This window comes from Bombina bombina, chromosome 10 (genome assembly GCF_027579735.1).
Source record: "Bombina bombina isolate aBomBom1 chromosome 10, aBomBom1.pri, whole genome shotgun sequence".
NCBI classification, from domain to species: Eukaryota; Metazoa; Chordata; class Amphibia; order Anura; family Bombinatoridae; genus Bombina; species Bombina bombina.
The window spans coordinates 27,602,903-27,626,238 of NC_069508.1; the positions used below are offsets into that span (position 1 = coordinate 27,602,903).

The 23,336-nt window shown below is 36.3% G+C and overlaps 1 protein-coding gene across 1 annotated transcript in view; it reads left to right on the top strand.

Annotated features, from left to right (window-relative positions):
• Window positions 1-23,336, top strand: part of LOC128641109 (calcium-activated chloride channel regulator 1-like) — a 170,447-nt gene that overhangs the window by 102,328 nt on the left and 44,783 nt on the right. Inside the window, exons 11-12 of the mRNA XM_053693684.1 lie at window positions 1,287-1,557; window positions 18,549-18,713. Coding sequence (XP_053549659.1) covers window positions 1,287-1,557; window positions 18,549-18,713 — 436 coding nt within the window. The remainder of the gene's footprint in view (window positions 1-1,286; window positions 1,558-18,548; window positions 18,714-23,336) is intronic.

Sequence of the window (23,336 nt, forward strand, 5' to 3'; positions counted from 1 at the left end):
CCTCACTACCGTGTCCTATACTAGATAATAAATTAACATTGTCACTCTCTCTGAAATTAAGGTAGTTTCCTTCTGATAATAAATGTAGGGTTGAGGAGTGATTGTATACCAAGTATACCTTAGGTTGTATAGTTTATCTGAGGAAGGGTACTTCATCACCAGCTTTGAATCCGACCCCCCCCCCTCACTGGGTGGGAAGGGATAAACAGCTTATCCCCCACACCTCTTATTTGACAGAGTTTAGTAGTCTCTGTCCTATCCGTAGGGCCTTGGCTCTGAAATGTACCTGCATGTCTGTAAGAACGACTCCCCGGGTCTCATTATTGAAAGTTTTATTTTGATTATTACTGTGTGTTCTAATATCTGCAATATGTTCATCTTAGTAATTCCTGTACTCACACCAGCCCATGTTTATATTTAATGCAGGCGTTAGATTCCTTGTTATGATACGTAGAAGTTAGAGAATCTATGGTAACCAACACAAATGTTTCCTGAGTTCTTCGTAGAATAAGATCCTGTTGGGGCGATTGATAATCAACAAAGGAAGGACAATATTGTTGTATTTGCATATATACCTTTTGCTACATATAGTTTGCTGGTTGCCGTAACCTTATTTAGTTAAACGTTAGCCTGAAGATGAGTATAGCTGACACAGTGGTGATCAATATTATACCTTGTTGTTACGCTAATTGCTATGACCTTTTTCAGTATATGCTATGCTCACCTAAAATATATCATATTTATGCGATGTTCAAATAAGATTAGATTTAGCTTGTAATCCATATAATTTCTATTTAGCGACGAGGACTCTTTAGAGTCTCGTGACATGTCTTCAGATAAGCCCTAACTATCAGATCCCATGAGTGGGTCTCTATGCTATAGAAGACACTAGAGTCCTTAATCATTAAAACAAGAGGCAATGATGAAGGGTAATACTTTGTCTGGATTAACGTCTTATCCAATGTTATTTTACTGCTTGTGACTATGGACCTGTACTTTTGCTCTTGAGATGTTATCCTCCATTTTGTAACTGTTGTATGTGTTGCTTGCCTCAATAAAAAAAAATAAAAAAAAAATAAAAAAAAATACAGCAAATGGTTTTCCTAAGCATAATTAAATATTTTATATTATTCCAGTTTTTTTATATTTCGCTAATTAATAAATTGTTAAACCATATTTGTGTTAAAACCCTGAAAATGTGTTTAATATCACATGCTTTAATGGTATTTCTAATAATTACATATTTTATATATATATATATATATATATATATATTTTTTTTTTAGAGAGGACCTTGGCATTACAGCCTTTGCAATAAACATGGATCAGAACAAGCCATAGGCATTACCGTGAATTCCAGGGCAGCTGATGAAAATGTGCCACCAGTTACTGTCAATGCCCACATGAACAGGGATATGAACTGGTTCCCAAGTCCAATGGTCGTCTATGCATTAGTGAGTCAAGGGCTTCTGCCAGTGAAGGGAGCAAAGGTGACAGCGACTGTTGAGCCAGTGACGGGCAGTGCTGTCACGCTAGAGCTTTTGGACAATGGAGCAGGTAATTTATGTTATTTTTAGAAGAAGGACAAACATAAAGGGATAATTCAACATATGTATTTAAAAGTGAGGTTAAATAATGCCAGAGTATTCTTCAAAGAATCATATAATCAAAGGGAATAAATTATACAGTCTGAGAAATTGGTGTCAGTTTAAATAACATAAAAAAATGGAGATACTAAACTGTGCTTTTAATTCTTTGTTATAACCAGACTTGTCTTCTTTGATATAAATGTAATATGGAGGCTATATTTAAAACTGTGCAGTTCCAGACTTCATGTCCGCCCGACATCGCTAAATGCCGACAGCACACACTGTTGGCATTTAACATGGCACAAGCATTTCTTGTGAAATGCTTGTGCAATGCCGCCCCTTTACATTCGCGGCCAATCTGCCGCTAGCAGGGGGTGTCAATCATCCTGATCATTGACCTTCAGGGGGTGTCAATCATCAACCATCCTAAAAGGTGGCAGACAAATTAAGGAGTAGTGGTCTTACGACCGCTTCTTAACTTTCCAGCTTCTTAACTTTCCAACGAGCCGGAAACTTCAGGTGGAGACAGCAGCATCCTCTGCTTGTTAAGTCTAGCTCCAAGACTTTAGTGACATTTTTTGTGAAGCCAGTGTGATCTACTTGTGCACTTGAATCTTTGAAATAAATCACAAAAAAGAGGGTGCCTCCTAGTGCAAAATTGCAATAAGAAATGACAACAGACACTTCTTGTATTAGAATATTACTCACAAGGATTGCAGCACCCAGTGTGCTGAAGGGTGCAGGTTGGTGAATCACAGTGGCCCAGCGACACTGATCCAAACACCAGAGAGCAGGATAATATAGAGTACCAGATGGTCCAGAAATGTGGGGAAGTTGTGCAGGCTCTGTGGATGAAATCACAAAGAAAGAACCCCTCCTAGTGCAATATTGAAACAGTGCTGGTGGAAAACAATTCTTGCGTTTAGAGTGATACTCACAAGGGTTGTAGCACCCAATGTGCTAAATGGTGCAGGCTGGGGACTCACAGTGGCCCAGCGACACTGATCATAGGATAGCAAAGAATAAGTGGGCTCCAGGTGGTTAGAAAAATGAAAACAGGCTCAAACTTCCAATATAAACTACAAATATTTATTTAAAAATCTTATAAAAACAAAGGGTGTAATATGCACCCAATTAAAAAACAATGGTAGTAACAGACAGCAACGCGTTTCTCAGCTTGTCTAGCTGTTTCCTCAGGTATCTATTTATAGTATGGAAGCTCTAGCTTTTGAACCTGTTCAAGAAACCATGTACAACCCCCTGCACCCTAGTGAACATATATTGCAGTTTTACACTACCCATAATGAAATATTATATAATGCAATCTCATTTTGTTTAATGCCCTTATAATTAGTGTTTGTTGTGTGTAAACTGAATTCAACTGGGGAAGGGTGCAAATAAATAGATACATAAATCAAACAAAAACAAATTAAGATAATAAAGGAAAATCTGTTTTTCTTACACATAACTCATGATTCGGATAGAGCATACAATGTTAAATAACTTTTTAATTTACTTCTATTATTAAGTTGTCTTTGTTTTCTTGGTATTTTTTGCTGAGAGAGCAGCCTACCTAGGTATTCTTTAATAATAGAAGTAAATTGGAACGTTTACAATTGCGTGTTCTATCTGAATCATGAAAGAAAAATTTTTAAGTTTTATATCCCTTTAAGTAACTGAATAATAACATACTCCAAGGCAATGTTCCCTGTAAGGTGCACAACAGCTTTCATACAGAGCAGTACATTTTAAAGGTTGCGGCGGCAAAACATATAGCAGAGGGTCTCCTGAGCACATACTCTAAAACTTTCCGCTCTGTATAAAATTCACCGGCCTATTGGTGATGTTACTAATGTATTATGAGCATTTTATTATGGTACTGGGAATCGAGTGTGTCCAGGCAGCCTCTATGACATGAGTGGGATGGGTCTAGTCTAGGAGTGCTAGTTGCCAAAAACGGGAAGTTGCAGCATGGTGATAAAGAGCAATGAGGCTTTGGCCCGTAATTATCAAGCCGTCAACTTACCTGCATTCGACGGCCCCAATATGCTTGCCTAAGTTCACCTAACATCTCTGCCGCGGACCTGAATACGTTCTCCAAAATTATCAAAAAAGCTGTCAAAAAGCCGCGCACCAAGTACGGGCCGATGAGTGTTGTTAACTAACAGTCATCGATCTCGCTGCTCTTCGGCTTTTTTACAGCTTTCTTGCTACCCTGTCACTAAGCACCCACACTATACTATACTGTTTTACCTCCTAAACCGCCGCTCCTGAACCCCTCTGCAGCTACATAGAGTTATTAACCCCTAAACCACCACTCCCGGAGCCTACCGTCACCTACATTATACATATTAACCCTTAATCTGCCCCCCCTATACCGCCGCCACCTACATAAAGTTATTAACCCCTATCCTGCCACTGTTTAACCCCTAAACCGCTGCTCCCAGAGCCCACCGCCACCTACATTATATTTATTAACCCCTAATCTCCCCCCCCTACACCGCCGCCACTATATTAAATTTATTAACCCCTAAACCTAAGTCTAACTCTAACCCTAACACCCCCTAACGTAAATAACATTTTAAAAAATATAAATAAATATTCCTAAAATTAACTAAATTATTCCTATTTAAAACTAAATACTTACCTATAAAATAAACCCTAAGCTAGCTACAATATAAGTAATAGTTACATTGTTTAAACAAAAGGGGCCCAAAGGCACTACTGAAGATGAAAAAGGGAATATCGTATTGAGAATTACAATTTGGCAAGGGAGTGAATTAGATTCCCTTGCAGTAAGTAACTAATAATATAGTGATATGGTGCTATGTACATTAACTGAACTCAAAAAACAAATTGGAGGTATGACCTCCAAAAAAAGTACATATAGGTAGCACTCAAATTCCCTTTATTAATGGTATCGACAGAGATATGAGTGGCGGATGTACTAGGTTGTTTAAAATATAACTTTTATTGGGACTTTTAAAATAATGGAAAGACAAAACAATTAAAATTACAGAAACTTGAGTCCATTTATTCAGGGACAGGGAAAACACTTGTACTGGAGATGGAGTTTGCTAAATCAAGATATACTTCTATATAGGATTAGTAACTCTGATTTATCCAATTGTTGGTAAAAATATATCTATAATAGTGCTACTACAGGTATAGTGCACTAATTTAAGTTGTAAATATTTATACACACTGTTTAATTTCCACAAGTTGTAGGTGCTTATGGTATATTGTGATATACCATTTACTTATTGAAATTCAATAACTCGGTATGCTACCCTTATTGTTGTGTAGATAACAGATGGTGTTTAAGTATAATAATTCATCTTAGCTTATAAAATAACTGTGGCTGTAAATGTCCACATTAACTGTTAATCAGCTTGACAAATTAAATCACTATTATCCAAATTATGAATTTAAGTTTCTGCTGCATTAAAACCACATATAAACGGAGCCCATCAACTCCCAACCTCCCCTGACATGTTTCGCCGACAAACTCGGCTTTCTCAAAGGGTTTACCGAGGTTACGGTCTGGCGGGTATTTATGCCCAGTGACTCCGCCTAATTCTAATGCTTAACCAATCGGCTGTTCTGGGTGTGAATCTTTTGCTGGTGACATAACAGCAAGTCTCCTCCAATCCTAATCGGTGGGTGTGAATGTTATGCTGCTAGCATTTGACAGGTATGGTGTTTACTTAGCAACGGTTTGTCAAGCCAGATCGTCGTGTATACTTTACATTGATAAATCGGTAATCTTCCAAGTATAACGAATGGGTATGCATAGTATGCTAGTAACATTTCAGCTAACTGTATGGATCTGACAAGTGTGGTATTTTGCAGGCAGCGGCGTGTCATCCTCTATCGCCTTGTATACTTGGCATTATTTAATGAATTCTCCTGCAATCCTTACAGATCGGTATCAATATTATGCTGGCAACATTCCAGCTGACTTTGATAATCTAACAAATCTGATGTTATACTGACGCTTGCTAGTTATGGTCGATCACCGTTTGTACTCTTTAATATTCAATATCCTAATGTCTTAATGCACATATTTGCTCTACAATAGTCCACTGGATAATTGCGGTATGGGAATCGTAGTGTAATCTTGTACCGCAAGTTGATTCCTTAAATTTATTGTGTGTAAATAATACCCCAAGGAAAGAGAATCCTAAAATATTTTATTTATTGATTTTCAATATATGCTGTTTATTTAGTTCTAGCTTATCTTATGATAGCGAGATTAAAATGTAATAAATAGCAGGAAATAAATTCAACTCCCTAGGGTGTAATGACATCAATGGTGCCAATGGCCAATACAGATTAAATTATACATATTAACTTATTGATAGTGTTATGAATACGTAATAGATGACAGCAGTATAATGGAGCCTCATGGTGTCTGATAATTACTTAATATGATAAATTTTACATCTGGGCAATATTTATACCTTATGAGCATACTTTATAAGGATGAATGCCCCATTTTGTAAGTTCAACCATTAACCATTAATAACATAGGTTATGTGTGAAATGAAAGATTTATATATTATAAATAATTTCTGTGATACAATCATAAGGGATTTAATATATACAAGAATCCTGTGTGTGGTGTTCAATTAATTTGTGATAAGGAGGACTTAATAATATAAGGTGTCTCTATGTCTAAAATATACAATTTAATTGAAACATAAAAGTTTGGTGGTGATAAAAATTATTTGTGCAATATAATGTAATAATTTATTAAACATATTACTAAAATTTCAAAAAAATCTTACTAAAAAATTAATAAATAAAAGAAACTAACAAATTATGTGAGTTTGTGTGAATTTCTAATAAACAACATTGCAAGTGCATGAAGTGCTAAAATTAATAACTCTATGTTAATATCCATAACATAACTACTGGTCACAAAAAATTAGTTTGTATACATATTCTGCTGCCTTTTGGCTGTGAATTTGGATTGTTGTTGTCTCACTATGTGGCCTTGTCTTCGTCTCATACGATTAGAGATTACTGAGACTGAGTTTCACGTGGACATTGAATGATCATTTTTATACTTATGTAGTGATATTACAGATACACAAAATAATTATTGTGTTCATTAAGACCTTGAGGTTGGACTGAGTTCATTAGAAAAATCCATCTACTCTCTTGTTCCAATAATCTAGTCGTTAGATCTCCACCTCGTATTCCCAGACTGATCTTTTGAATTCCTGCACAGGTTAGTTTACTGACATTACTTTGATGTTTTTTCAAAAAATGATATGCTACAGAGGTGATACTTTTCTTGTTTTGCAGATCTTTAGCGGCATTTTTGATATTTCGAATATGTTCTTGTAGGCGTGTATGCAACTTTCGTGTTGTCATACCAATGTAAATTTTTGGGCAATCACATTTAATCATATATACCACCCCTGTTGAATTGCAGCTTATATATGCTCCGATATTGTGTGTTTTGCCAAACCTGTCTTGTATTTTCTGAGTTTTGTGTATATATTTACAACTTGAACAAGTGCCGCAAGGGTAAGAGCCCTGAATTTTTCTTTTTCTGTTCTTTGCTCGCTGGTCATTGAAATGACTAGGGCTTATCATATCTTTTAAATTTTTACTCCTCCTGTAACATACATCTACTTTATCACCCAGTAGTTGTTTTAGTGTCGAATCAGATTTAAGTATTTGCCAGTGTTTGTTGATTACATCAATTACTTTGTGACTATTAGAATTATAAGTCAGAATGAGTCTTGTTTTACCATCAGAATGTTTATGTTTAGGTTTCAAGAGATCTTTTCTTGTGGTTTTCCAGGCTCTTTTCTTTGCTCGTTTAATTGATGTAGTACTGTATCCTCGTTTTTTCAATCTTGTTTCCAATTCTTGGGCTCTGTTTTTAAATAGAATGTCTTCAGAACAATTTCGTTTTGTTCTTAGGAATTCCCCAATGGGAAGTGATTTGATAGTGCTTGGCGCATGCGCACTTGTGCTGTACAGTAACGTATTTGTTGCAGTGGATTTTCTATACAAATCAGTTCCTACTTGTCCATTTGGTTTTTTAAAAATCAGTAGATCAAGGAATGGAACTTCTCTTTGACTGGTATGGTAGGTCAATTTTATATTTAATTCATTATTATTAAGTATTGACAGGAATTCATCAAGTTTTGCTTTAGGGCCCTCCCAAATGAATATGATGTCGTCAATATATCTCAACCACATTGGAATGTGTTGAGAATATTCATCATGGTTGTCAGTAAATACTACTGTTTGCTCCCACCAACCTAGGAATAAATTTGCATAGGTTGGTGCGCACGCTGTCCCCATTGCTGTCCCTCGAATTTGTAAATAGTATCTGTTGTTAAATACAAAAAAATTTCTTTTTAATACAAATTCGAGTAAGGTTAGTATGAAATCATTATGATTCTGATTTTCTCCCGAAGACATATCTAGATAGTATTTTACTGCTTGTAGACCCAATGTATGACTGATGCTTGTATATAGGGCCTCAACGTCCGCTGTGACCAACCAGGTATCATCTTTTAGCCACATGTCTTCGAGAATTTGGAGAGCCTCCATTGTGTCTTTAATATAGGATGGTATCTGGGTTAAAAATTCCCGTAGTCTTGAATCTACATATTTGCTGACTTTTTCTGTCAGATTGTCTATACCTGACACAATGGGGCGTCCTGGAGGGTGTTGTTGATTTTTGTGAACCTTTGGTATACAATAAAATGTAGAGATCTTAGGTTTGGTCACCGTGAGGAATTTTTTCTCTTTTACTGTGATGGTTCCACTCAATCTGGCATTCATTATTATGTTTTGGTATTTATCAAGAAAATCCTCTAAGGGGCATGACCATAATTTCTTATAGCATGAGGAGTCTTTTACTTGTCTCTCAACTTCTTGTAAATACATATTGTTGGGCCATATCACTATATTACCGCCTTTGTCAGCCTGGCGTATGACAACATCATCCCAGTCTCTGATCTCTGCCAAGGCTTGTTTCTCTCTGTTACTTAAATTTGAAGCTGGAGGGTTCAATGATAGCTGTGCTATTTCACCACAAACCACTTCATTAAATATTTGAATGCATGGGGCATTAGAAGCTTTCGGTATATAGTTAGATTTGTACTTAAGATTGTTACGCCAATTAGATGATCTAGACAGGTCATTTTCAGATAAAAGATCTTCTAGGTCCTGTAAACTATTTCTGTCCTCACTTGACATATTAGCGAGATTTATGTCAGATGTAGAATTTTCTGTTGTATTATACTGCTTTCGCAAAAGCAGTTTTCTTAAAAATAAATGTACATCCTTGATAACTTCAAATTTATCCAGGTTCGTACTAGGACAGAAAGAGAGGCCCTTAGAAAATACATTTATATGCTCTTGTGATAGGATTTTGGTTGATAAATTAATAATTTTTAAGTTTTCATCCTCATTTTTGAGAATGGACTCGGGGCACGTTTGTACGGTTTTGCTGCCTGATTCCTCTCCTTGTTGTTTCTGGCGCGTGATACTCTTTTGTTTCCCCCTCCCACCTCTTCTGGTGGGTCTGAATTTAAATTGTCCCCGTCTAAAAAATCCTTTCTTTTACGGGTATTTGATGATATGGGGCTTTTCGTTGGTTTTGAGGAGCAAGATGGTTCTTCATTTGCTGAATCCGAGTCTTCTATATCTGTATCCGAAATATCCCTTTCTATAACCTGTACTCTGTTTGAGGTATTTTAGTGTTATGAGAGGTAAATCTCTTCTTCCATTTATAGACCCTTTTGTTCTGGTAATCTTCTAGATCTCTCTTAAATTTTCCTGTTTTAGTTTGTTTTATCTCTGATTCATATTTATCCATTTCATGTTAATATTTTTTATAGGCTGATTCAAAATCTTTTAAGTTCTCAAATACTTTCGATTGGTCATTCTGAGTAGTTATTATTTCTTCAAGCCTGTCATATTCGGATTTGTCGTGTTTTATGAGAATGTTCATTAATTTGTTTGAACATTCAGAAAGGGCTTCTTCCCATTCTATGCCTAAATCTGGATTTCTGAATTCGAATGCAGGAAAAAGTTGTATTCTAAGGCCACGAGGAATTAGTTTTTTCTCCAGATATTTCTCAAAGAAATGATGGTTCCACCACACTTTGTCTTGCTTATATAAGTTCTTATGTAGTTCTTTTAGTACTTGGTCTAATGTGTCAGGATTAACTTCATTAGTATCTGATGGAGATTCACTAAATACCTCCTGTAGATCAGTTAATCTTTTTTTCTGTCTCACAGCTCTGTCTAATTCCAGTTTAGTCGACATTTTACTGGGAAATATTTCCAGTTCAGTGTGCTCTTATGGAGAAGCCTACAAAATAGGCTGGTTTTATAGCTTAAACAAAAGGGGCCCAAAAGCACTACTGAAGATGAAAAAGGGAATATCGTATTGAGAATTACAATTTGGCAAGGGAGTGAATTAGATTCCCTTGCAGTAAGTAACTAATAATATAGTGATATGGTGCTATATACATTAACTGAACTCAAAAAACAAATTGGAAGTATGACCTCCAAAAAAAGTACATATAGGTAGCACTCAAATTCCCTTTATTAATGGTATCAACAGAGATATGAGTGGCAGATGTACTAGGTTGTTTAAAATATAACTTTTATTGGGACTTTTAAAATAATGGAAAGACAAAACAATTAAAATTACAGAAACGTGAGTCCATTTATTCAGGGACAGGGAAAACACTTGTACTGGAGATGGAGTTGGCTAAATCAAGATATACTTCTATATAGGATTAGTAACTCTGATTTATCCAATTGTTGGTAAAAATATATCTATAATAGTGCTACTACAGGTATAGTGCACTAATTTAAGTTGTAAATATTTATACACACTGTTTAATTTCCACAAGTTGTAGGTGCTTATGGTATATTGTGATATACCATTTACTTATTGAAATTCAATAACTCGGTATGCTACCCTTATTGTTGTGTAGATAACAGATGGTGTTTATACTTAGTGGTTAGCTCGTTAAAATTATACCAGAACTATAGCCACTGGTTATTAATCACAATAATATCTATAGTGAGTAAGGTTTATTGACTGGATGTTTTATTAGCTGATAATACAACCACTTATGATATTAGTATATATCTCTATATGTTATCTCAATGTAACATATAGGATGCTGCCCTTGTAATTGTGTAGCTTATAAATATGGCTGGTGGTATTTACGCTACATAAATAGATTAATACTGATTGAAGTTACCCCAAGAAAAGTTGCACCCACTAGGTGTTTGGTCAAAGTGATATCCACAGTGAGTACAGTGTATTCTCACTCAATAATTAAAATATTTTTGATGCGACCACTTGTAATACTAGGGTATACCTCTGTGTGTTATATCTACTGTAACATATAAGATGGTATATTGTTATTGAAGTATAGTCTAATGGTTGTCAAGGGTAGATTAAAGTAGTTCTACACAATATTTAACTGTAGTTGTTACACCCAGTTCTGAAGACACTATTTGATCAACTAAGCTCCTGGTTTTGATATTGATCAACCAATCTTTGGGTTTGTTATTCATATATAAATCACCCCACCACTTTAAGCATTATATTAAGACCAGTGCTTTAAGTTGTAAGCACTGGAATACTACAACAAGTTGCTAACAGTTAGGTGATTAAATAAAGCAAAAAAAGGGTTTTGTCTCATCACCACTGGTTTAAAATCTTTTTTAAACCAAACTGACTCAATTATAATAAGTAAGATTGCCACTTAGTAAAGTTATAAAGGTCCGTATATCTTGTTGCCCCTATACCGAGATAGCAACACTGTGTATAATTAGACTCAATTGAAACAGTACCGGTATTGCTATAATCTTTTAGCTATATCTTTGATAGTTAGATTTCTATTTACTTCTCTCCAGTTTAAAAAAGTTTTTTTTATTTGTCCCACTGTCCCTATATATATTTTTTAAGTATAATAATTCATCTTAGCTTATAAAATAACTGTATAAAATAACTGTGGCTGTCCACATTAACTGTTAATCAGCTTGACAAATTAAATCACTATTATCCAAATTATGAATTTAAGTTTCTGCTGCATAAAAACCACATATAAACGGAGCCCATCAACTCCCAACCTCCCCTGACATGTTTCGCCGACAAACTCGGCTTTCTCAAAGGGTTTACCGAGGTTACGGTCTGGCGGGTATTTATGCCCAGTGACTCCGCCTAATTCTAATGCTTAACCAATCGGCTGTTCTGGGTGTGAATCTTTTGCTGGTGACATACCAGCAAGTCTCCTCCAATCCTAATCGGTGGGTGTGAATGTTATGCTGCTAGCATTTGACAGGTATGGTGTTTACTTAGCAACGGTTTGTCAAGCCAGATCGTCGTGTATACTTTACATTGATAAATCAGTAATCTTCCGAGTATAACGAATGGGTATGCATAGTATGCTAGTAACATTTCAGCTAACTGTATGGATCTGACAAGTGTGGTATTTTGCAGGCAGCGGCGTGTCATCCTCTATCGCCGTGTATACTTGGCATTATTTAATGAATTCTCCTGCAATCCTTACAGATCGGTATCAATATTATGCTGGCAACATTCCAGCTGACTTTGATAATCTAACAAATCTGATGTTATACTGACGCTTGCTAGTTATGGTCGATCACCGTTTGTACTCTTTAATATTCAATATCCTAATGTCTTAATGCACATATTTGCTCTACAATAGTCCACTGGATAATTGCGGTATGGGAATCGTAGTGTAATCTTGTACCGCAAGTTGATTCCTTAAATTTATTGTGTGTAAATAATACCCCAAGGAAAGAGAATCCTAAAATATTTTATTTATTGATTTTCAATATATGCTGTTTATTTAGTTCTAGCTTATCTTATGATAGCGAGATTAAAATGTAATAAATAGCAGGAAATAAATTCAACTCCCTAGGGTGTAATGACATCAATGGTGCCAATGGCCAATACAGATTAAATTATACATATTAACTTATTGATAGTGTTATGAATACGTAATAGATGACAGCAGTATAATGGAGCCTCATGGTGTCTGATAATTACTTAATATGATAAATTTTACATCTGGGCAATATTTATACCTTATGAGCATACTTTATAAGGATGAATGCCCCATTTTGTAAGTTCAACCATTAACCATTAATAACATAGGTTATGTGTGAAATGAAAGATTTATATATTATAAATAATTTCTGTGCTACAATCATAAGGGATTTAATATATACAAGAATCCTGTGTGTGGTGTTCAATTAATTTGTGATAAGGCTATAGTTCTGGTATAATTTTAACGAGCTAACCACTAAGTATAAACACCATCTGTTATCTACACAACAATAAGGGTAGCATACCGAGTTATTGAATTTCAATAAGTAAATGGTATATCGCAATATACCATAAGCACCTACAACTTGTGGAAATTAAACAGTGTGTATAAATATTTACAACTTAAATTAGTGCACTATACCTGTAGTAGCACTATTATAGATATATTTTTACCAACAATTGGATAAATCAGAGTTACTAATCCTATATAGAAGTATATCTTGATTTAGCCAACTCCATCTCCAGTACAAGTGTTTTCCCTGTCCCTGAATAAATGGACTCAAGTTTCTGTAATTTTAATTGTTTTGTCTTTCCATTATTTTAAAAGTCCCAATAAAAGTTATATTTTAAACAACCTAGTACATCCGCCACTCATATCTCTGTCGATACCATTAATAAAGGGAATTTGAGTGCTACCTATATGTACTTTTTTGGGAGGTCATACCTCCAATTTGTTTTTTAATAGTTACATTGTAGCTATTTTAGGATTTATTTTTATTTTATAGGCAAGTTTGTATTTATTTTAACTAGGTAGAATAGTTATTAAATAGTTATTAACTATTTAATAACTACCTAGCTAAAATAAACACAAATTTACCTGTAAAATAAAACCTAACCTAAGTTACAATTACACCTAACACTACACTACACTAAATTAATTAAATAAATTAACTACAATTAACTACAATTAAATAAAATTAACTAAAGTACAAAAAAACCAAACACTAAATTACAGAAAATAATAAAATAATTACAAGAATTTTAAACTAATTACACCTACTCTAATCCCCCTAATAAAATAAAAAAGCCCCCAAAAATAATAAAAAGCAAAATAATAAAAAGCCCTACCCTATACTAAATTACAAATAGCCATTAAAAGGGCCTTTTGCAGGGCATTGCCCCAAAGTAATCAGCTCTTTTACCTGTAAAAAAATAAATACAACCCCCCCAACAATAAAACCCACCACTCACACACCCAACCCTACTCTAAAACCCACCCAAACCCTCCTTAAAAAAAACTAACACTAACCCCCTGAAGATCACCCTATCTTGAGACGTCTTCATCCAACCGGGCCTAAGTCCTCAACGAAGCCGGGCGAAGTGGTCCTCCAGATGGGCAGAAGTCTTCATCCTATCCGGGCAGAAGAGATCCTCCAGATGGGCAGAAGTTTTAATCCAGGCGGCATCTTCTATCTTCATCCATCCGACGAGGAGCGGCTCCATCTTGAAGACATCTGACGCAGAGCATCCATCCAGACCAACGACTACCCGATGAATGACTGGTCCTTTAAATGACGTCCCTTGAATTCCGATTGGCTGATAGAATTCTATCAGCCAATCGGAATTAAGGTAGGAAAAATCCTATTCACTGATGCAATCAGCCAATAGGATTGAGCTCGCATTCTATTGGCTGTTCCAATCAGCCAATAGAATGTGAGCTCAATCCTATTGGCTGATTGGATCAGCCAATCAGATTGAACTTCAATCCTATTGGCTGATTGCATCAGCCAATAGGATTTTTCCTACCTTAATTCCGATTGGCTGATAGAATTCTATCAGCCAATCGGAATTCAAGGGACGCCATCTTGGATGACGTCATTTAAAGGACCAGTCATTCGTCGGGTAGTCGTCGGTCTGGATGGATTCTCCGCGTCGGATGTCTTCAAGATGGAGCTGCTCCTCGTTGGATGGATGAAGATAGAAGATGCCGCCTGGATGAAGACTTCTGCCCATCTGGAGGACCTCTTCTGCCCGGATAGGATGAAGAGTAGACTTCTGCCTGTCTGGAGGACCTCTTCTGCCCGGATAGGATGAAGACTTCTGCCCGTCTGGAGGACCACTTCGCCCGGCTTCGTTGAGGACTTAGGCCCGGTTGAGTGAAGACGTCTCAAGGTAGGGTGATCTTCAAGGGGATTAGTGTTAGGTTTTTTTAAGGGGGATTTGGGTGGGTTTTAGAGTAGGGTTGGGTGTGTGGGTGTGTGGGTGGTGGGTTTTAATGTTGGGGGGGTTTACAGGTAAAAGAGCTGATTACTTTGGGGCAATGCCCCGCAAAAAGCCCTTTTAAGGGCTATTTGTAATTTAGTATAGGGTAGGGCTTTTTATTATTTTGGGGGGCTTTTTTATTTTATTAGGGGGATTAGAGTAGGTGTAATTAGTTTAAAATTCTTGTAATTATTTTATTATTTTCTGTAATTTAGTGGTTTTTTTTTTTGTAATTTAGTTAATTTTATTTAACTGTATTTAATTGTAGTTAATTGTAGTTAATTTATATAATTAATTTAATTGTAGTGTAGTGTTAGGTGTAATTGTAACTTAGGTTAGGTTTTATTTTACAGGTAAATTTGTGTTATTTTAGCTAGGTAGTTATTAAATAGTTAATAACTATTTAATAACTATTCTACCTATTTAAAATAAATACAAACTTGCCTGTAAAATAAAAATAAATCCTAAAATAGCTACAATGTAACTATTAGTTATATTGTAGCTATCTTAGGGTTTATTTTATAGGTAAGTATTTAGTTTTAAATAGGAATAATTTAATTAATGATAGGAATTTTATTTAGATTTATTTAAATTGTATTTAAGTTAGGGGGGGTATTAGGTTTAGGGTTAGACTTAGGTTTAGGGGTTAATTCATTTAATATAGTGGCAGCGGTGTAGGGGGGGGCAGATTAGGGGTTAATAAATATAATGTAGGTGGCGGTGGGCTCCGGGAGCGGCGGTTTAGGGGTTAAACACTTTATTTAGTTGAGGCGGGGTCCGGGAGCAGCGGTTTAGGGGTTAATAAGCATAATGTAGGTGGCGACGGTGTGGGGTGGGCAGATTAGGGGTGTTTAGACTCGGGGTACATGTTAGGGTGTTAGGTGTAAACGTTCCCATAGAAATCAATGGGATATCGGGCAGCAGCGAACATGAGCTTTCGCTGCTGTCAGACTCCCATTGATTCCTATGGCATCCGCCACCTCCAGGGCGGCGGATTGAAAACCAGGTACGCTGGGCCGGAAAAGTGGCGAGCGTACCTGCTAGTAATTTGATAACTAGCAAAAGTAGTCAGATTGTGCCGAATTTGCGTTCGGACCATCTGTAGTGACGTAAGCATCGATCTGTGTCAGACTGAGTCCGGCGGATCGTATGTTAAGTCACTAAATTCTACTTTTGCCGGTCTCTAGCCTTTGATAACTAAGGCGAATCAGGCTCGCCACAAATACGCTGGGGAATTCCAGCGTATTTGCGGTTGACGGCTTGATAAGTAGAGGCCTTAGACTAAAGTGTCTGTGACCGGTTATTACGGTTTCTTGCATGGTAAGAAGATAACTTAGAGGGTTCCTAACTTGCTATTGGAGCAGGGAGAGCATTGGTAATCCTGTCTGTAAAGTGTTATCAGATCCTATGTGCAGCAGCTAGATCAGTCCACAGTCATCCTGTGTCCCCGTAGGTTTGGGATCAATAAATGAAACCGCACTGCTGCTCCATTGGAAAACTTTTCTTTCACTACATTTAAACGTATCTGTGCCTTTTCTGCAAATTAATTAAACACACACACTAATATATAATTACACGTGTGTGTCTGTGTGTTTAATTAATTTGCAGAAAAGGCACAGACTTATCTATATAGGCACATACAATATATATTAACAGAGCAAGCAAATTTAGCAAAAAACTTTAGTTGAAACATTCAAGAATGGAAAAAACCTATAACAAACAAACACAAAAAATAGTTATTCTTGTTTTATTTTCAATACATGATAAACATTATTTACTAAATCTTACAGATTTGTTTCTTCTTTTCCACCAGCTCAACTTTTCAATTCCAACATTTAGCATTTCCCTTTACCAATATTTTACATTAAAACTTATAATTAGATAGAGAGTGACAGCTGTGGGGAGAGAGGGAGAGAGAGGCAGCTATGGGAAGAGATGGAGGGAGAGACTGCTATGGAGGGGAGGGGGAGAAATATAAGGAGGGCGGTAGAGACACAGCTATAGGGACGGAGGGAGAGACAGCTATGGGGAGGGAGGTAGAAAAACAGCTATGGGGAGGTAGGTAGAGACAGCTATGGGGAGGGAGAGACAGCTATGGGGAGGGAGAGACAGCTATGGGGAGGGAGAGATAGCTATGGGGAGGGAGGGAGAGACAGCTATGGGAAGAGATGGAGGGAGAGACTGCTATGGAGGGGAGGGGGAGAAATATAAGGAGGGCGGTAGAGACACAGCTATAGGGACGGAGGGAGAGACAGCTATGGGGAGGGAGGTAGAAAAACAGCTATGGGGAGGTAGGTAGAGACAGCTATGGGGAGGGAGAGACAGCTATGGGGAGGGAGAGACAGCTATGGGGAGGGAGAGATAGCTATGGGGAGGGAGGGAGAGACAGCTATGGGGGGGTAGGTAGAGAAACAGCTATGGGGAGGTAGGTAGAGACAGCTATGGGGAGGGAGAGACAGCTATGGGGAGGTAGGGAGAGACAGCTATGGGGAGGGAGGGAGAGACAGCTATGGGGAGGGAGGGAGAGACAGCTATGGGGAGGGAGGGAGAGACAGCTATGGGGAGGGAGGGAGAGACAGCTATGGGGAGGGAGAGACAGCTATGGGGAGGGAGGGAGAGACAGCTATGGGGAGGGAGGGAGAGACAGCTATGGGGAGGGAGGGAGAGACAGCTATGGGGAGGGAGGGAGAGACAGATATGGGGAGGGAGGTAGAGACAGCTATGGGGAGGGAGAGAGAGTAATGGGGAGGGAGGTAGAGAGACAGCTATGGGTGTGCGTGAGTGTGTGCGTGCTGCCCCAGTAACCAGGTTGTGTAAAAAAAATCTGCTCAGAGCAGTAGCAGCTCCGCACAGATGTAAAAAAATTAGAGGAAACATTGCTCCAAGGTAATAAAAACTAAATCACTAAGCTGAAACGTATGTTTCTTTGAGCAATAACAACTTCTTCATGGGTAAATAGGCTTAAAGGGATACTAAACCCAATTTTATTTCCTTAATCATTCAGATAGAGCAGCAATTTTAAGCAACTTTCTAATTTACTCCTATTATAATTTTTCTTCGTGCTCTTGGTATCTTTATTTGAAAAAGCAGGAATTAGAGCTTAGGAGCTGGACCATTTTTGGTTCAGCACCCTGGATAGCGCTTGCTGATTGGTGGGTACATTTAACCATCAATCATCAAGCGTTACCAAGGTGCTGAACCTAAAATGGGCTGGCTCCTAAGCTTACATTCCTGCTTTATCAAATAAAGATACAAAGAGAAGGAAGAAAATTGATAATTGGAGTAAATTCGAAAGTTGCTTAAAATTGGTGCTCTATGCGAATCATGAAAGAACACATTTGGGTTTTGTATCCCTTTAACTATACCCATAGCCTAATTCTTTTTCTGATAACTGTACACATGGCGCACAAAACGTTTTCTGCTAATGTTACTGAATATCATGGAACAGTGCTCACATAGAATATAAATACGAATTACTACTTCTCCCAATGCACAGAAATAAACTAAAATAGAAAAGATATAGAACATGCCCAATTGCCCATACTACATAATTACTGTTGTAAGTTTAATGGAGCAAATAAATACATATATAATTTGTACTCTTCCTTCATACCTTTCAGCTGCTGATATTGTGAAGAATGATGGCGTATACTCTAGATATTTCACTGCTTTCACAGTAAACGGACGATATAATTTAAAGGTTCGGGCTGAAAGCAAACAGAATAGAAGCCGTCTAGCGTTCCCGAGGAGTCGCGCTCTCTATGTGCCTGGCTATATAGAAAATGGTAGGAACTGATTTTTTATTGTCTACTGCAGGATAATTATAGCAACCCTGTTTGACCTATGCTGAAAAATATATATAGCTTTATTTATGTCTATAGCTTTTTTTATTATTATTTTTCTTTTTTAAAAAGACACAGAAGTCAACAGAAAATAAGTATTTTGTACATATGAATACATAATATATGTTCCATGATATACCGTATATAGTCAACTGGAGAGGCATTACAGTTCTGCGTGTGGTATATCTGTATCTGCTGTCCTTTAATGTTCACTGTTGACTTTGGTAGGTAACCCCTTGTGGATGGTCACATATGTAGGGGCCGGAAAGCAAAGGTGCACATCTTAGTGACGACCGTGTCTCAGTTTTTCACAATAAACAAATAAAAAAATCTAGTAACATTGTTAAACATGAAATCACACAACAAACCAATATATCACATATTAGTGTATCTGCTTCTATTGTTTCTTAATATACTGAGCAATATATAGCCCCGCCCCTGAGGAGTGATGATAAAAGAGACACAATACTCAAACATTTTCTATATCAAAAAAGGTTTCAAGATGTATTATTGTACTTTGCTTTTGCAAAAAGGGTGTTCATGTGCAGAATAATCCTACTTTTTGTGTGTTTTAGAGTCCAAAAACTTCTCTAAATACAAAGTTTTATAAATATAAAGTTTTATTTAACCTTTTTTTAATGTGAAAAATATTTTAACATGTTTAACTGCCACTTTTTCAAATGCATTATAGAAAAAGTTCAAGTACTATCCCTTAAAATTTATATCCTTTAAAATGTATTATCAATAGCCAAACACCATAGTAAATAGCCTAACACGTTTTTTAGTTTTAAGTTTGCATAATTTCCTAACTTGTATGTTCTGCTGCATGCAAGAAGTATCTAGAAGCCATTTACTACAGACTGAATGCTCAAAATAGTGTGATTACTTACTAAAGTACGAATTGCACAGTACTCCACTTTTAAGCTGGTCTCAGCCATTTAAAGACTAGTTTACGAGTGAAGCAGTAGTTTGCACTCCTGGTTGTAATTTAACTCTGCGTGCCTTTGGCTTTTTGCGCGTGGCAGTTAGCGTGTGTATTTCAAGTTGAAAGTAAAACGTTTTTGCTCGCATGCTAACCAGACGCATGCAAAAAGCAAACACCTAGATTACAAGTTTTGCATTCTTGTTTTAACGCTGAAAAATGGCTATTTCAATGTTAATACAGCAAAGCAGCCATTACGCGTCTTGTCGGTATAGATATACTGCAAGCCTTTTAGCCTGTAACGCAACATCAGTCCCGCACTTGAAAAAATGAAATTTTTCATGGGATTCCCATAGCGCTGCCATTACGAGTTGTGCGGTGAGGCTAAAAAGCTTGCGTTACACCCTATACCGACAAGATCCATACCGCCATCTGAGAGCAGTAGTTATGGGTTTTATACAACAAAACTGTTACATAAAACTCATAACTAAAGTGTTACAAAGTACACTAACACCCATAAACTACCTATTAACCCCTAAACCGAGGCCCTCCCACATCGCAAACACTAAATTAAATTTATTAACCCCTAACCTGCAGCTCCCAACATCGCCACCACTAATAAAATCTATTAACCCATATTCCACCACGCCATGACATTGTCGCCACTATACTAAAGTTATTAACCCCTATTCCCCGCACCCCAACATTGCCCACACTATAATAAATATATTAACCCCTATTCCGCCGCTCCCCGACTTCGCCGCCACTAAATAAAGTTATTAACCCCTAAACCTCTGGCCTCCCACATCACTACCACTAAATAAACCTAATAACCCCTAAACTGCCAGCCCCCCACATCGCAACAACCTAAATTAAACTATATTAACCCCTAAACCTAACCCTAACTGTTACCCTAACCCTAACACCCCCTAACTTTAACATAGTTAAAATAGAGATAAATTAAAGATACAATTATTAACTAAATAATACCTATTTAAAACTAAATACAACCTTACCTGTGAAATAAAAATAAAACCTAAGCTAGCTACAATATAACTAATAGTTAGGTTTTTATTTCAGAGGTAAGTTTGTATTTATTTTAACTAGGTAGACTAGTTAGTAAATGTGAAATGAAAAAAAACCTAAGTTTAAACTATAAATTAAACTAACATTTCTATTAGACTAAAATTAAAATAACTATCAATTAAATAAATTAAATTACACATTAAAAAAACCTAACACTACTAAAAAAATTAAACCTACAGTTACAAAATATAAAAAATACTAAATTACAAAAAATAAAAAAAAAACTAAATTCCAAAAAATAACAAACGAAATTATCCAAAATAAAAACAATTACACCTAATCTAATAGCCCTATCAAAATAAAAAAGCCCCCCCAAATAAAAAAAAAACCCTAGCCTACAATAAACTACCAATAGCCCTTAAACAGGCCTTTTGTAGGGCATTTCCCTAAAAAAAATCAGCTCTTTTCCCTGTAAAAAAATACAGTAAAACCCACCACCCAACCAACCCCCCAAAATAAAAGACCTAACTCTAAAAAAAACAACTAATCTACCCATTGCCCTGAAAAGGGCATTTGTATGGGCATTGCCCTTAAAAGGGCATTCAGCTCCTTTTCTTGCCCTTAAAAGGGCATTCAGCTCTTTTAAGACAAGCCCAAACCCTAATCTAAAAAAAAACCCACCCTGATTTGAACAGCCAATAGGATTTAAGCATCTCTAATTCTTATTGGCTGATTTACATTTTTCAGCCAATAGGAATGCAATGGTACCCTCAGTATAAAAGGGGTACCTTGCATTTGAATCCTCAGTGTGCGCTGGACAATCGCATGAAGAGGACCTCCACCTCAGATGGATGGACCTCCACCTGGACCTCTGCCTCTGCAGGGATGAAGAAGATGCCAGTCCCTTGATGGATGAAGATGGAGTCGTCTGGATAAAGATGGACCTCCGCCTCCACGCATCGACTGCTCTGCCTCCGCAGGGATGAAGAAGATGTCGGTCCCTCAATGGATGAAGATCATTCAAGCCGAACTTCAGCAACTGTGAGTACCTAAAGAGGGGTTAATGTTAGGTTTAAGGTTTTTTGGGGTGGGTTTGTTTTTTAGATTAGGGTTTGGGCTTGTCTTAAAAGAGCTGAATGCCCTTTTAAGAGCAAGAAAAAGAGCTGAATGTCCATTTATGGACAATGCCCATACAAATGCCCTTTTCAGAGCAATGGGTAGATTAGGTTTTTTTAGTTAGTTTTTTTTTATTTTGTTGGGTTAAGGGCTGGGGGTTTGTAATGTTAGGGGTTTTTTGTTTTTATTTTTTAGAAAAAGAGCTGATTTCTTTAGGGCAATGCCCCACAAAAGGCCCTTTTAAGGGCTATTGGTAGTTTATTATAGATTAGGGTTCTTTTATTATGGGGTTTTTTTTTTAAAAAAGGGGTATGAGAATAGGAATATTTTTTATTATTTTGAATAATTTGTTTGTTATTTTGTGTAATGCTTTTTTTTTCTTTTTGGGGTATTTTTTTTTTTTAAAGTAGCTATTTTTGAATTTTTAATGACAGCAAAAGAGCTGAATGCCCTTTTAAGGGCAATGCCCATACAAATGCCCTTTTCAGGGCAATGGGTAGATTAGGTTTAACTTTATTTTTATTTTGTAGGTTAGGGGGTGTTTGTTTTTCTTTTGTAGGAAAAGAGCTGATTTCTTTAGGACAATGCCCTACAAAGGCCCTTTCAAGGACCCTTGGTAGTTTATTATAGATTAGGGTTTTTTATTTTGGGGTGCTTTTTTTTTTTTTTAAAACAGGGTATTAGAATAGGAATAATTTTTATTGTTTTGGATAATTTCGTTTGTTATTTTTTGTAATGGTATTTTTTTTATTTTTTTTTATTTTAGTGTTTTTTATTTTTTGTAATGGTAGGTTTTATATTTTTGTAATGTTAGTTTTTTTTTTTTTTTTTTGCAATGTTAGGTTTTAGTGTAAGGCAGCTTAGGTTTTACTTTTATTTCACAGGTAAATTTGTATTTATTTATTTTTTTAAATTGTTTTTATTGAAGTTTTACATATAACAAAGCAAATAAAATAAAATCAAGTAATATAAAATAAAATACATGTGTCATTCGTTTTTCTTTACAGTTTTCCTGTGTTACAGTATACAGTCTCAACAGAAACAATATCTATCCGTGATTTACAGATAGTGAAAACAGAATATTTATGTGCTCTATACCATCTTTACGTTTGTCCACACCAAGGGCCTCGGCTCCTGTTCTAAATTGTAAAATTTGTATTCATTTTAACTAGGTAGTTAGTAAATAGTTAATAACTATTTACTAACTAGTCTACCTAGTTAAAATAAATACAAACTTACCTCTGAAATAAAAACCTAACTATTAGTTATATTGTAGCTAGCTTAGGTTTTATTTTTATTTCACAGGTAAGGTTGTATTTAGTTTTAAATAGGTATTATTTAGTTAATAATTGTATATTTAATTTATCTCTATTTTAACTATGTTAAAGTTAGGGGGTGTTAGGGTTAGGGTAACAGTTAGGGTTAGGTTTAGGGGTTAATATAGTTTAATTTAGGTTGTTGCGATGTGGGGGGCTGGCAGTTTAGGGGTTATTAGGTTTATT